We start from the raw sequence: 15,703 nt of genomic DNA, 5'->3' as shown, positions 1-15,703 counted from the left end.
TGGAATAGGTTAGGTTTGGATATACTCGTATTACGTTAGGAGCTATGGGACAACGTAAATTTCATGTTATACGTGTTTGCGTGATTCTGGAATTTTACCTTAACCTAAATTCTTAACTTCCCGTTAATCGACATGAAAAATTTATTCAGTCATCACAAGATATGTTCTGAACTTATGATTTTTCTTGTGCATGAAAGTGGAAGAGGTTGGAGGGTGTGTGTAGCTTGACATCTAAAACACATTTTTGCTAACATCTTGAAAGACTGCTTATGGAACAATCGTTTCTCAAACTTAGAACACCTTTCTGCATTTCCATTACTATCAACTGTTGAACGTTTCAAACAATTTTAGCGACAGTCGACATTGTAGGATATCACAAAGCGCTGGCTTCCGGGGGCTTTAAACTGATCCCGGACCCTAGCTTCGCCCAAATGGCTTCAGCTCTTGCCTTGTGTAGTTCTAAAAATTCCTTGGAATAATCCCTGCGAGGAAGGGAAGGAAAGATTGGAAGAGAATGATAACTTTATGACCTTGGAGTGTCCGCTGCTAATGAATGCAGGCCTGTCGGTTTGCCTTGCTACTCTTCAATATCGCTACATACATGATAACTGATAAATAGCTGATACTTTAAAAATCAACCGATATCAAATAAACTAACCAATAAACAAATCTTCGTTCCTCCTGGGGTAGGCGTACATTCATCGTTATCACTACTCTTACGCTCCCCCGTTATCTCTCGGCGAGACTACTTTAACTTCAGGAAAATCATCAACATATGCTGATAGCATACGGCGATGCTGGCCTTGCGCAACCCAGTTGCTACGTGCCAGCTTAGACAGCAAGGCCGTGTATAACCAAGAGAAGAGCCTCCTCGGTGACCTTGAAAATCTGCTGAGCTTTCCTCTTGTCAAAGCTTTGGCTCAAGCACTCGTATGACGTATGTCCATGGTGCGCCTAAAAAGTGTACCCACTGACAAACTCTCTCCTAGTTAGAAACCAAGCGAACACTCTAAATGTCTCCGATACGTGTATAGTATAAACGAGGTTTGGACATTTATTAATAATTTCAGTTTTGATGCTGCTACAGGCTGACAAATTAATATCTACCTATGGATCGACACTTTCGACCTACTCTATACGAGGCCAAATTGTAAATTTTGCTTTGATCTGTCTTTTCTAGTTTATTAAGCAGTGTGGTGTCCACACACCTCGCTAGGATCTTATGCCTGCCTCGTATGTAATGCTGGCTGTCTGGTGTTCTGCTCTAAAGAGCCGAGCAGGAGGCACGCAAGCTGGCCACAAAACTACGTATTTAGCTAGTTGTTGTTGTGGGGGGTTGGAGCGCATGTCTCTTACCCCCATAATTTGTCAAACTGACTTTAATTCTTTTAGCGTGTTGATTTGGGTTATATTTTCATCTAGTTTATTCCACAAGTCTACACTTCTATGCGCAAAGCTTAACTTCTTTATTCTTTTTACTGTGGCCTTGTTATCTCGTGCCAGTAATTACTTCTTCATTCTCCAAACCTGCTCGCAGTTATATTATAATCATCGTGTCGCCTCTGTTCTTCTAAGTGAAGTCACTTGTAACAACTCTAATCTAAACCAGCCGTATACTCTGCTCCACTATACTCGTGCCACCATTCTGCGAGGTAATTCACGATTCTCTACGAGTGCGATAACTTGTTTGCAGCGTTGACGTTCACCCATATCCTCGTTCTCCATTTCAACACGCTCGGCACACTAGACCTTGGGTATGGTGGGATTGGTTGCTGTGTTTGGTTATAACTATCTTGTTTACCTCCAGTAAACGTCTTTACAATTCATTGTTCGGTTATTTGCAATGATCACGTGTTCATACAATTCTTGAAAAATATGTATAATCTACTGAGTATTATGCACAGAAAAGATGGGTGAAGGTGCATCCAAAATATTTTCTAGCAAGTTGTCCATCAACATCAATGTAGGGGGCAGCAATTACTGTACATGTCAGCGTCCAAGGCGGAAAAATAAATACTTCTGGATACAATGTCAGCACACCATGGACTCAAAATCTAAGTTTCCATGTCTGTAGATCCACAAACATGATTTATTGTCTAGAGAAATTTTTCAGATTTCATATCTACATACCTAATAACAGTAGGGTACATAAATAAATAAACAGATTATCTGGAGCGCCACTCCAGAAAGAAAATAAAGCTTAACAATTGTGTGTCAAATGCCATGCCAGTGAGGTAGCTTCGATAGTCCCGCTAACCACGTAAAAAATCCCTTTCTGGTGGTGGAGGTGGAGTAGTAGTAGAAGGAAGAGTGGAAGGAGGAGGAGGACTGGGAGTGGTAGGAGCAGGAATGGGAGAAGTGGGAGGAAAAAAATAACTGGTAGCTGGCAAAATTGTACTTCCTTGTCATGCATACCCATGTCTTTTTTCCTTTACAAGGAAGGTAGCCAAGTCAAAAGGCAATCCACTCCCACTCATTTCATCCTTGCACACCATTCCCATTCACCATCCCTATCTCCCTCTTTTCTTGGCTCCGCCTGGATGACGAGTCATCCCTGCATCTTACCCATTGTCCTGGGTCAGAAGAAATGCAGCAAGACAACACATCCACAGCAAGGACACTTCATTAAATTGGCAACCCCCTTGAGTGGAAATAGAGAAGACAGGGAGAAACCACTTCAAGCTACATCAAAATATCATTCATTTAATCGGCAACCCCCCTTGAGTGGAAATAGAGAAGCCGGGGAGAAACCGCTTCAAGCTGCAACAAAATATTCACACAACTCCCTAACCCCATTCCCCACCCACTCCCTTCCATGCATCATAGCATCATCCATACACAACAATTCTCCCCTCACCCCTATCTTCTGCCTTCTCCTTTCCTTCCTCTACAGACATCCCCCTCTTTCTCAATGGCCCTTTTACCCCTTCCATCCAACTTAGCCTCAATTGCCCTCTCATGTTCACCCAATCCACCTCTGCCTTCCACACTTCTTTCTTCACTCATTCTTTCTGTGTCCAAACCATCCCAATACTCTTTCATCAACATCATCTCCCAACTCACTTTTCACCAATGCTCTTCTCCTCCTCAACTTGTTTCTCACTCTATCCAGCCTAGTAACTGTTACCATACTTCTCAGACATTTCATTTCAAACACATTTAAATGCTTCCTTCCTTATGTTCTATGTTTCTGCCCCATACAATGTTATTGGCACAATCACCCTTTATACTGTCCTGAAAACAAAATATCGGGACAATATAAAATTGGAACCAAGGAGGTAAAGAAGGAGGGATCCGAAAAAGATTTGGGTGTAATTATCTAAAATGACTTGTCCTATGACAAACAGATAAAATTGTTGGAGAATCCTACAACTTGCCAAGATCAATAAAAGTGGCATTTACATATCTGGATGAAGAAATGATAAAAAAAATATTGGTCTGATAAGGCATACATACATATACCAAGGCTTTTTCCCCCTTATAAGGGAGGTAGCCAAAAAGGAAAAGGCATAAAATCATTCCCACCCATTCCATCCCTGAATACACTCCACACCCCTCCACCCTCCCTCTTATCTTAGCACCTCCTGGATGATGGGTCATCCCTGCATCCTGTCCACTGCCCTGGGTCAGAAGCAAGACACAGCACATCCACAGCAAGGCTGCTTCATTAAATCGGCGACCCCCCCTCTCCGTCCCCCCATGCATAAAAGGAGAGGACGGGGAGAAATCCTTTCGGGCTGCGTCAAATTTTGCTCACACATACTACCTCACCCCCCACCCCACCTCATGCATCACAACATCATCTATATACAACCATTCTCCATTCACCCCTGTCTTCTGTCCTCTCCCATCCTTCCTCAACAGACATTCCCCTCTTCCCCAAAGCCCCCTTCACCCCATCCATCCACCTCATCTTAGGACGTCCCCTCATGTTCACTCCCTCCACATCTGCCTTCCATACCTCTTTTAGTCTTTCTTCACTCATTCTTTCCATGTGTCCAAACCATCCTAATACTCTTTCATCAACCCTATCTCCCAGCTCCCTTTCCACCCCCGTTCTTCTCCTCACCTCCTCATTTCTCACTCTATCTAGCCTAGTAACCCCATCATACTTCTCAGACACCTCATCTCAAACACATTCAAACTCCTTCTCTCTTCCTCTCTTATGTTCTATGTTTCTGCCCCATACAGTGCTGTTGGCACAATCACTCCTTCATACAGTCTCCTCTTGGCATCCATTCCCAAATGTCTATTCCTCATTACACTCTTCAATCCACCAAGGCATTTACTCGCTTCTCTCAATCTACATTCTACCTCCACCTTGACTCCACCTTTTCCTGCCACATTTGCACCCAAGTATCTAAAACTATCCACTTCCTCCAGTTGCTCTCCCTTAATGCTCACTTCCAGTCTACTGCCACTTTTACCCCTTGTACATCTCATCACCTTACTTTCACCCACATTTATCTTTAGCTTTCTTCTATCACATACTCTCCCAAACTCTGTCACCAACTTCCTCAGTCCCTCCTCCGATCCTGCCACAAGCGCAGTGTCGTCCGCAAACAACAGCTGGCTCACCTCCCACTTTTCTCCATTTTCTTTAACCATCTCCAATCCCTGACCCACTACCCTTGCATTTACCTCTCGCACTACCCCATCCATGTATAAGTTGAACAGCCAGGGCGACATAACGCATCCTTGACGAAGTCCCACCTTTACCTTGAACCACTCACTCTCTCCATTTCTAATCCTGACAAGCTCTACTACTCTCATAAAAACTCCTGACAGCTCCTAGAAGCTTTCCTCCTATCCCATATATCTGCATAACCTCCCACAGTGCCTTTCTGTCTACCCTATCATAAGCCTTTTCCAGATCCATAAAAGCCCAAAAAACATTCCACCATCAACTCTCCACTATGATTCTTTCCTGGAACTCCACATTTCCCAACCACTCCATCAATTGGACCATTTCCTACCCTAGCATTAAGGTCTCCCAGTACTATTACATTTGACATTTCTCCCTAAATCCTCTATGCACTAGACTAGAATATGTGGTGACATTGTGGTCACCCAGTACCAAAAAGAATAAAGAAAATGGAAAGAATCCAGAGAGCAGCAACAAAAATGGCACCTGCACTTGCAAACTTGTCATATGAGGAGAGATTGGCCAAACTGGAGTTACCGACTCTGGAGCAAAGAAGAGAGAGGTGACATAATGACCATCTACATCAGGGGTTCTTAACCTTTTTTCTTCAATTCCCCACTTTTTAGTGAGCCAACTCTCCATTTCCCATCACAGCATCGGTCTTTGACAAATACGATTTTAACCCATGCAGTGTACGTAAATATACAGTGTTGTCACTTTTACCCAAACATGACTTACAATACCTCATATATTGGTTGTTTTTGTTATTAAAACAGTCTGTAAATGGTTGTGATTTGTAAAGTAAGTCAACATTTGGATGTAATGTATTAAATTTTGAAGCACTATTGATTATTTGTGGGTGGAAACAAATTCACGAAATCTGACAAGAAGACACCAGAAACAAACAAAAAGAAAAAAACACATTGATTAAAAAAAAAAAAAAAAAAAGAAGTGGTTCTTATGTCCAACCGGTCATTCCCCACTTGGCAACTCTGCCATTCCCCACAGGTTAAGAACCACTGATCTACATAATCATGAAAGGCACAGAAATACTTGATATAGAGGACTTGTTAATCTGGGACAAGAGAAACACAAGAGGACATGGAAAGAAAATAAAAAAACATTGCTACAGAAGAAATCTGAAGAATTTTTTTTTTCCACAGAGTGGTGGACACTGAAAGTGTGTGTGCAAAAACCATTCATGAGTTTAAGAGCAAACTAGACACTGCGAGATACAAAGGCGGGACATCACGAGCATAGCTCTCCTTCCCGCAAAATACAACTAGGTAAATGCATTCTCCTCTTAGCATCCCATTCCCAAATGTCTATTTCTCGTCACACTTTTTAATCCCCCAAGGCATTTACTTGCTTTTCAAATCTACATTCTACCTCCACCTCCACTTCCCCCCCTTTCCCGCCACATGGGCCCCCAAGTATCTAAAGCTATCCACTTCCTCCAGCCTCTCTCCCTTAATACTCGTTTCCAATTTGCTGTCATCATTTTCCCTTGTACATCTTATCACCTTACTTTTACCCACATTTATCTTCAACTTCCTTATTTTGCACATCCCTCCAAACCCTGTCACTAACTTCCTTAATCCTTCCTCTGATCCTACTAAAAGTGCAGTGTCATCAGCAAACAACTGGCTTATCTCTCATTTTTCTCCATTTTCTTTAATCATCTCCAATCTCTTGGCCATTTCGCTTACTTCTCACACCACCCCATCCATGTACATACTGAACTTCCATGGTGACATGACATCCCTGGTGAAGTCCTACCTTATCATAGAAATGAAAAATGGGACCAACCGACTTGTAAATGGCTATTGCACAGAAAACAGGAGACATATTTCAGGTACAGTTACTGAGCTCGGATGACTTGTGCCCATGACATGTATACCAAAGACCTTTTCCTCGTTATGAGGGGGGTGGTTGGAAGTCATGGATTGTAGTTAATTTGTGCTTCTATCCTTTTGGACATTCTTGCACCACTGTTGTGTTATCATATATTGGTTTAGTCAGTACAGGATATTTATAGTTTGCTTAATAATCCTGTTTTCTGTGAGAAGCTGCAGAGAAATGATAGAGGCATTGGGTTTTTGTCGTTCAGGATTCATTACAGAGTCTGTGCTATTTGAGGGGGTAGATGAGAGTAAGTGGTTATTGCAGGTGAAAGAAAGGCAACTGTTCGCAAAAAGTCAGGAAAAGCACCATGTGAGGATGAAGTCTTTATTGGTGCACAATTTCACTCATCTAAGCATCATGTACACTTGATAAAGCTTGAATGAGCAAAATGTGCCAATAAAATACCCATCCTCACATGTTGCTTTCTGACTTATTGCATGTAAACTGGACAGTCTGGTATGTACAATTTTGTGATGGGAACTTTATTTTGGCAAATGGGAGTTCTACTGTATAAAGGAATATATTGTTTAGTTTTGTGTGTTGTTTTGGGTTGTATTCCCTTGGTGTAGGACTTGTTAACCCCTTGAGTACCGGATGTGTGTTTTGTGACACCTGCGTGTCACGGCTGATTGCACCCGCCAGGAACCGAGCGTGCTCCCCATGACACGCACGTGTCACATTAATAAGCTGTGTGTATTGAGGGCTCTCAAGGCCTCGGTTACTGGGTTATTTCTACCCACGTGGTGGCAAGTGTGTGTTTACAAACATAAGGCTCCAGCCATTCGTGGGATGGTTTGAAACGTTTGTTTACGTAAGGTTGACGGGTCGGTAACGAAGAGGTTAATTCAACTAGGTTATTGGTTAGGACTGGATATTTATGTATTCATTCATTTATTCCAGTTGGATCTGGAAGTACCAGATCTAGATGGTTTACATAGAAGGTTAGTACTGGGATGGATTTCAGTTTGTATGTTTGATGTCGAGGCTGCAGCGGACACTGAGAACAGGAGAAGTTTATCTTTGTTCTTGATAAAGGGAACAGTTTGTTGGAATTTCTGGGGTGAAGAGTTTTTTTGGTGTGGGCTGATGTGCTCCATATCTTTTATGATTTCTCTTCTCTGCTTGAGAAGCATAGAAGAAAATGCAAAAGGTGCTGATGGAGATATGACAATGGAAGAGATGGCAGTAAGAGAAAGATGGGCAGAGTATTTTTGGGAGTTGCTAAATGTGAAGGAGGATAGGGAGGGAAGGGTAGTTACAGTGGGAAGTGCTAAGAAAATGACAGTGATGAATGAGGAAAATGGAAAAGAAACAAGGAAAGATGAGGTGAAAGCAGTTATTAAAATGACGAGAGCAGGTAAGGCACCTGGGTTGGATGGGTGTCATGTGGAGTGTCTAAAAAGGGAGATACATTGAAGATGGACTGGCTTGTGTAGTTGTTTAATGTTTGTCTAAAAGAGGGTAGAGTGCCGGAGGACTGGATGAGTGCCTGTATAGTTCCATTTTACAAGGGAAAATGGGAAAAGCGAGTAGTAGTTTCAGAGGGATCAGTTTGTTGAGTAGTTGGGAAGGCTTATGGGAGAGTTTAGATTGAGAGGATTAGCAGAGGAACAGAGTAATTGGTGAGGAGCATTGTGAGTTTGGGACAGAGAGGGGTTGCGTGGATTAGATTTTTGTGGTTGGGAAGATGTGCGAGAGGGCTTTGGGAGGGGTAAGGATTTTTTTTGGTTTTTGTGGATCTGGAAAAAGTTTGTAATAGGGTAGATGGGGTGGGCACTGTGGGAGGTGTTGCAGATGTATGGGATGGGGGGAGGGTTGTTGGGAGCAGTCCGGAGTTTTTGCGAGAACGGTGGAGCCTGTGTTGGGATTGGAAGTGGAGTGGTTTGGGGTGGGGCTTTGCCAGGGATGTGTTGTGTTGCCTTGGCTGTTCAATTTGTACATGGGTGGGGTGGTGTGAGGGGTGAATGTGGGGGGTGATAGGCTGGGGATTGGAGATGGTTGAGGAGGGTGGAGAAAAATGGGAGATGGGCCGGTTGTTGTTTGCTGGTGATGCTGTGCTTGTGGCAGGATCGGAGGAGGGATTGGCGAGGTTAGTGACGGAGTTTGGGAAGGTGTGCGAAAGAAGGAGGTTGAAGGTGAGTGTGGGTAAAAGTGGGGTGGTGAGATGTGCAAGGGGAGAAAGTGGCAGTGGGTTGGAGGTGAGTATTGAGGTGCAATGTGGCAGGAGGGGGTAGAAGGGGAAGAGTGGAGGTGGAATGGGGATTGGGAGAGGCAGGTGGATGCCCTGGGGGGACTGAAAAGTATGGTGAGAAAGACATTTGGGAGTGGATGCTGAGGAGATTGTAGCGGGGGGGCAGATTGTCCCAGCAGCACTGTGTGGGGTGGAAGCATGAAACATAAGAGAGAAAGAGTTTGAATATGTTTGAGATGAAATGCCTGAGAGGTATGGTGGGGGTTCATAGGTTGGATGGAGTGAGAAACTAGGAGGTGAGGAAGAGAGTGGGGGGTGGAAAGGGAGTTGGGAGATAGGGTTGATGAAAGTATTGGGATGGTTTGAATACATGGAAAGAATATGTGATGAAAGATTAGTGAAAGAGGTATGGAGAGGTGGAAGGAGTGAACATGAGGGGCAACCAAGCGAGAGATGGATGGATGGGGTAAAAGGGTCATTAGGAAAGAGAGGAATGTCTGTTAAGGAAGGGAGAAGACAGAAAATAGGGGCAAGTGGAGAATGGTTGTATATGGATAATGCTGTGATGCATGGGAGTGGGTGGGGGATGGGGGGAGTAAGTGTGAATGATATTTCGATAAAGCCAGAAAAGATTTCTCTCCTCTTTTTCTGCACGAGGAGATGGAGAGGGGGGATCACTGATTAAGTGAAGTGGCCTTGCTGTGGTTGTGCTGTGTCTTGGTACATTGCTTCTGACCCAGGGCAGTGGACAAGATGCAGGAATTATCTGTCATCCAGGAGAGGCCAAAATAAGAGGAAGGGAAGGGATGAATGGGTGTGGAGTATGTGGGGATGGAATGGGTGGGAGCGGCTTTTATGCCTTTTTTTTTATGCTATCTCCCTTGTAAGGGGGAAAAAGCTGTTGGTATATGTACACATGATTTCTCTTTGAGAGTTAGAACTTTTCTTGGGATAAGAGCACTGTAAGTGTTAGGGTGGATAAGGGAAGGGGGTGAATAGGTTTGTGAGAGTTGTAGTGGACTAGTGAAGGTGGAGGGAATCACCTGTACAAACGTACAGAAAGATCCCTGTATTCTTTTTTTCAGGTGGGAGGACTGAGGGTGTTTGGATGGGTAGGTGGATGTTTGGAAGTAAGGTGGCAATGAAACTTGAAGGCTAGAATATGGAAATTTATTCAGAACCAGACATTTCAATCTCTTGGGCCTTCTTCCGAGTCCACTGAAGACTGCTAAAAAGGGTTGAAGTGTCTGGTTCTGGATGAAACTCCATTCTCACCATAAACTTCCACTGCTACCTCACCTTCATATTCTGTCAACCTTTACACATCGGGGATGTGTTAGATAAATTTGTAGTTGCATGCCGCCATTCTTCATATTCACACAGGATGACCACTGGGCCTACAATGCCTGCCATATGGGTTATGACCAAGGGCTTCCTTAGCCAGTATCAGTCACTGCCACACTCTTGGCAACTCCCAAGTGGGAGCAGGTCCCAAGAAGCACCACTAAGAGATGGTGGGGTGTAGTTGGTTCTCCTTTTCCAGTTTTTCAGTTCCTGAGCCATACTGACTGGATCAAAAGCTATTCAGTGTAAAGCACGGCACAGCTTTTCCACAACTGGGCCTGGCAGCTGAAGCTACTTTAACTTTATGGTAACCTTCTCATACACCCAAAACAAATTATGAAGCAGATGAGAACATCTTTATCCATTCACTTCTAAATTTTGCACTCTTCACTGCTCAACAGTGTGCATCAAAACCCTCCCTCACCCCATCCATCCATCTTGTTTTGTCTTCAACCAAATTCTATCCCTTTTTGCTTTCCACAACTTAACTGTCTTCCTTGTTCATTCTTTCCATGTGCCCAAACCATATCAGCACCATATAACCTTATGTAACAGCTTCCTTTTCATCCAATTTTCTGTCCACCTTCACATTTCTCCATATTCCTATTCTAGTAATAACTTGCTTTATGAATTGGAACTAACCTTTACTCAGAAAAGATTGCTGATCACTTTACTTTGACATATGGACATCAATTTGAGGCTAGGTATGACAAATTAGAGAGTAGGAGATGGGACTCAACGAGCATTGCTCCTTTCCTGTATACTATGTACAATTAGGTAAATACATACCAAAATGTCCTCTCCCCCTTATAAGAAGAATGCCCTAGCCAAGGCATACACCCACCTTTCACACACCTAACACCTATTTGTTGTTCCTTCTATCTTAGCTCCTTGTGGATGAAGGGTCATCCCTGTCTCTTGCCCACCGACAGTCCAGGTCAGATGCAATGCAGCAAGAAATGGCATCTCCACTGCTGGGCCCAAAAGTCAAAGTTGGTTATTTCTTTACCACGGAGGTAAAAACAAGCGAGGTGTTTAACAAATATTTTCTCTGTGTTTACAATGGAGAGGTTACATATAGTACCTGACTGATCCAATTTTCAGTGGGGATGAAGAAAGACTAATACCAGCATTAGTAAGGTAGAAGTAGTTAAACTGAATGAAAGACTTGAAGCTACAAAGTTCTTGGATCTAGACAAAATTTTCCAAGAACGCTTAAAGAGTGTAAATTTGAAATCTGCAACCAGTTAACAGAATATTTTAAGTTGGTAGACATTGATTTTATGCCTATTGCTTGGAGGCAGGCAAACATTGTTCCCGTTTTCAAAAAGGGAGATAAATCACTTATATGCACCTACATGCCAGTTTGACATCAGTTATAGGTAAAATGCTTGAATCAATAATAGCTAATAATCACAGATCAAATTGAGAGACATAATTAGACTTGTGACTGACAGTATGGTTTCTCCAAGGGTAAGTCATATGTGACCAATCTCTTTTTACACTAAATTACAAGGCATCAGATAACAATGATTGCTATGATGTTATTTACCTGGCTTTTAGCAAAGCATTTAACAAGGTGCCCCACCAATGACTACTAAAAGTCAAAGCTCATGGCATAGGAGAAAAAGTGTTTGAATAGATTAGAGCTTGGATCAGTGACAAAACAGTGGGTCACCATGGAAGGTGTAAAATCCAAATGGGGGAGTGTTTCTAGTGGAGTTCCTCAGGGCTCTGTATTGGGTCCCTTATTGTTCACTGTGTGTATGACTTTGACAATGGGATTAATAATATCAACAAGTTTGTGGATGACACTAAAATAGGATGCCTAATTAGGTCAGGAGAAGATGCCAAGATTCTTCAGAAAGATCTTAAATTGTTTACATGGTCAGTGAAATGGCAAATAGACTTTAATATCTCAAAGTGCAGTGTGTTAAACATAGGGTTATGCAACCCCAATAGTAGATATAGCTTAGATAATGCTTTTTTTGAGAAAACAGAGTGCGAGAGAGACTTCGTAGTTCTATCGAGTCCTAACCTTAAATCCAGGAAACTGTGCATTAGCAACAGGAATAAAGCTAACAGAGCATTAGGTTTCATTGCTAGGACAGTTATGAATACAAGTGCAGAGGTAATTATCAAATTATCCGGTGTTAGATCTATCCTTGACCATGCAGTACAGTTTTGGTCTCCGTCCTATAGAATGGACATCAATTCACTAGAATCAATACAGAAGATAATGACCAAAATGATACATAGGTTCAGAAATTTACCTTACAAGGAGAGGCTTAGGCACCTTAACTTACATTCCCTGGAAAGATGCAGAGTGCAGGGTGATCTATTAGAGTTGTTAATAGTTGATTAAAGGTTTTAACAAGGGCAATGCAAACAAGGTCATCATATTAAGAAAACAGGATGGGACTCAGAGTAATGTATTTAAATTGGATAATTTTAGATTTAAGAAGGAAATAGGCAGGAACTGGTTAACTAACAGGGTGGTCAACAAATGGAATCAACTTAGTAACCACGTGGCAAGTGCTGAAACTATCGGTTGCTTTAAGAAATGGTTAGACAACTTTATGGATGGGGATGTCAAATGGTAATAGGCATGGATCTGCTTAGTGTAGGCCTTGTGGTCTCTTGCTGTCTCCTTCATTCTTACGTTCACATCTTCAGTGCTATATTGTTGGAAAGGTTGGACCCACTGATTACTGACAATGAAATACAATAGCTATCATGTTCCTCTAACCCAACCTCACCTCTAAGACATTCAGTCTACATTTCTGCCTCCCTTATATTCCAAATCCCTACTCCATATGACACAGTGTGTATATTCTTTCCTTGGCAAAATGGATAATTTGTAAAACCTATGTATAAACTCAAGAGGGGTCTATTTACAAATTCAATCCCATGCAGAGCTCACACCAGGTTCTTAGCTGCAACTGAAACTTTTGCCTCGCATGCCTAGACTTCAGAGAAAAATCTTTGGTTACTGGGTCTGAATGTGGGCCCATATTATACAAAGTACAGCAGAAACAAAATACAGGAAATGCCCTTATATACCAAAAGGATACGTACTTTTTAAACACTTTTGTTTACTGATAATTGACATATTGAAGCAAGACTGGTGCCGCTGTTGCTCATGCTGTCAACTTTCTTCTGTGCATTATTTTCATACTTCTTTTCATACCAATGAAGCATAGGCCTTTTATAAGGAGAAAATTGTCCTATCCTTTTTTTCATACCTTTGAATCTTCATATATTGGAGTTTCATATAACCCTGCAGTCTAGTACACTACTGCTCACATAAGAGTGATGTGAAATAGAATTTTAAAACACACTATTGTACTCGTGACCGATCTGGTAGGGGGTCAATCATGTTTGTATTTAATGCCAGCCACCTCAGAGGACAAGAATAATGGATTTAATATGATTACCACACATGAATTTACTGTTCTCTTATGGAATGCAATCAGTAGCTAAAGTGGAACCAAGATCAGTGTAATTGTTGCATGAACCATGAGCTTATAGGGCACGTTCCCAATGCATGTCATAGAAAGAGTAACTCTTCCCTCCTTTCATTTGATCCCTTCATTATTAATGCACATTTAAGTGTAATCCTCCCCTCCTCCACATAAATGTATCAATGTCACCCAGGGTTTAACATTTGGCTATTGCAGTGGAAAGCTTTATTCTCTCTCCTAAGTAGTTGAAGTAGGTTCCCTTCAGAGGGAACCCCACACTCCTTTTTCATGAGAACAAGTTACTACTGAAAAAGTGAGAAAAGACTGGAATGTGTCCTATAAAGCCAGAAAGATGTAAATGATCACTACCTACCCATTAACAAAAATCAATGTATCACAAACCTTCACAACACCTTTCTTAAAAGTACACATTTGATGGCATCAAGAATAAACTGACGAGGTCTCAGTTATACCCAAAATGTAAATCGTTTTGAGATTGAACTGTTTAACAAAAACTTCATTAATAAAGCTACCAACATTACACAAACCAGCTTTTATCACTTTTGGTTGGATAATGGGACATTTAAGTCAGTTGCAATGCCAGAAAAGGTTGATCATGGGGAAAGCTAGAGGTAACACAATGGAACTGGGAGTAGGGTACAGGAGTATGTGGAACATTGAAATTGGTAACCAACCAAGGCAGAGATTGGGGTACTGCAGTAATAGGAGCTTGGACAGGATAAGGTTTGGGTTTGAGGACTTTGCTGAGGCACCTGTTGCTTTGTGCACTGGCCCCTCTACTTCATTTGATCCCTTCAGGATTTAAGTATATTGAATTGTGACCCCCCACATAATTGTGGCAATGTCACCAAGGGTCTACTGCATTTTGCTAATGAAGTGAATGGCTTCACTCCCTCCCCTCCCTAGTTCTAAAGGGACTTCACATGATTATTCTAGGTACTGGTTACCCAAGGAGACTTTGCAACAAAAATTGTACTAATGACAAGCTAAAACAGATAGGGAGGAGGTAATATTTTTGAGGCTCTCTTTCATACAAAATTCCTTTTATCTTGCATGACTACTATGTGCAGGTACCATTGGTCTTGGGTTAGAGTTAGACCTATGAATTGGAGAAATTGACATCTTTCAACACTGTACAAGTACCCAGTTATCATGATATGGGACCATTCTCTCTGGATTTTCTATCCTCATGTAGAATGAGTATTGCAAAAGATTATTTCTAAGTGACCAACCTCCTGAAATAACCTGCCCTCATCTGCTGTATTGGCACCCACTTGGATAGGACTTGAAATGTTACCCTAGGCCTAGTACCATCCGTTTGAATATTAAACTGTTCCCAAACTACACCGCGTGCATCAAGAAATTAATTATACCCAAAATAGTGCACTTTCCTGTTTCCTTCATTCTGTATTTAGAATCAGCAAACTGAAGAACCTGAACATACTATTGGAAATGTTTGTGGTTCCTTGGATTGGAACCGCTTTGGTGAAATCTAATTTACGAACATCTCCCAGTAAAATGTAAACATGTAAGCTAACATATGTCATAGTCTACTAAAAGTTATTACAAATCTGAAGTAATGTCATAGCAATGATAATTATAAATAGTATAATGCAATCTCTGGTCCGACATGGGCTCCATAGACTTACCCCAGTATGCTTAATTTCAGGCTCAGTGATTGGGTTGGGGATGGCAGCCGTTGAGTAACTGGCTGCAGCAATATTAGGCTTCAATAATTGCAAAACGCCAGGTCGTAAAAGGGACCGAATCATGATTGCCAAAATCTTTACTCGTTATCACCACTTAATACTACCGCTACCCTGGTCACTTGACGACTACCGCATAGTGATGTCAGTTCAGTTGTTTTGATGGTAACCAAGTCTCTGGAAACATATGGCAATCATATTTGAGGTGCTACGTACCTGAATTTCACGTCCATAGAATATCATATTATAAATTTGTGATTATTTATTTAAATGCATGTAGTAATGCATGATGTATAATAATGCATGCATGTATAATAATACATGTATAACAATACATGTATAATGTATAATAATACATGTATAACAATGCATATAGTAATGCATGTATATTGATAGCATGACGTAATGCATATATATAATTATATAT

At 41.7% G+C, this 15,703-nt stretch overlaps 1 protein-coding gene across 1 annotated transcript in view; it reads right to left on the bottom strand.

Annotated features, from left to right (window-relative positions):
- The window catches only part of Aldh (Aldehyde dehydrogenase), a 38,671-nt gene extending 23,218 nt beyond the window's left edge, over positions 1–15,453 (bottom strand). Inside the window, exon 1 of the mRNA XM_076198884.1 lies at positions 15,220–15,453. Within this exon, the coding sequence (XP_076054999.1) occupies positions 15,220–15,342 (123 nt within the window). The 5' untranslated portion in view covers positions 15,343–15,453. The remainder of the gene's footprint in view (positions 1–15,219) is intronic.
- Between the last annotated feature and the right edge of the window lie 250 nt (positions 15,454–15,703).

This window comes from Oratosquilla oratoria, chromosome 15 (assembly GCF_046742065.1).
Source record: "Oratosquilla oratoria isolate Oo_2021 chromosome 15, ASM4674206v1, whole genome shotgun sequence".
NCBI lineage: Eukaryota > Metazoa > Arthropoda > Malacostraca > Stomatopoda > Squillidae > Oratosquilla > Oratosquilla oratoria.
This window is presented reverse-complemented; position numbering and strand designations above follow the sequence as displayed.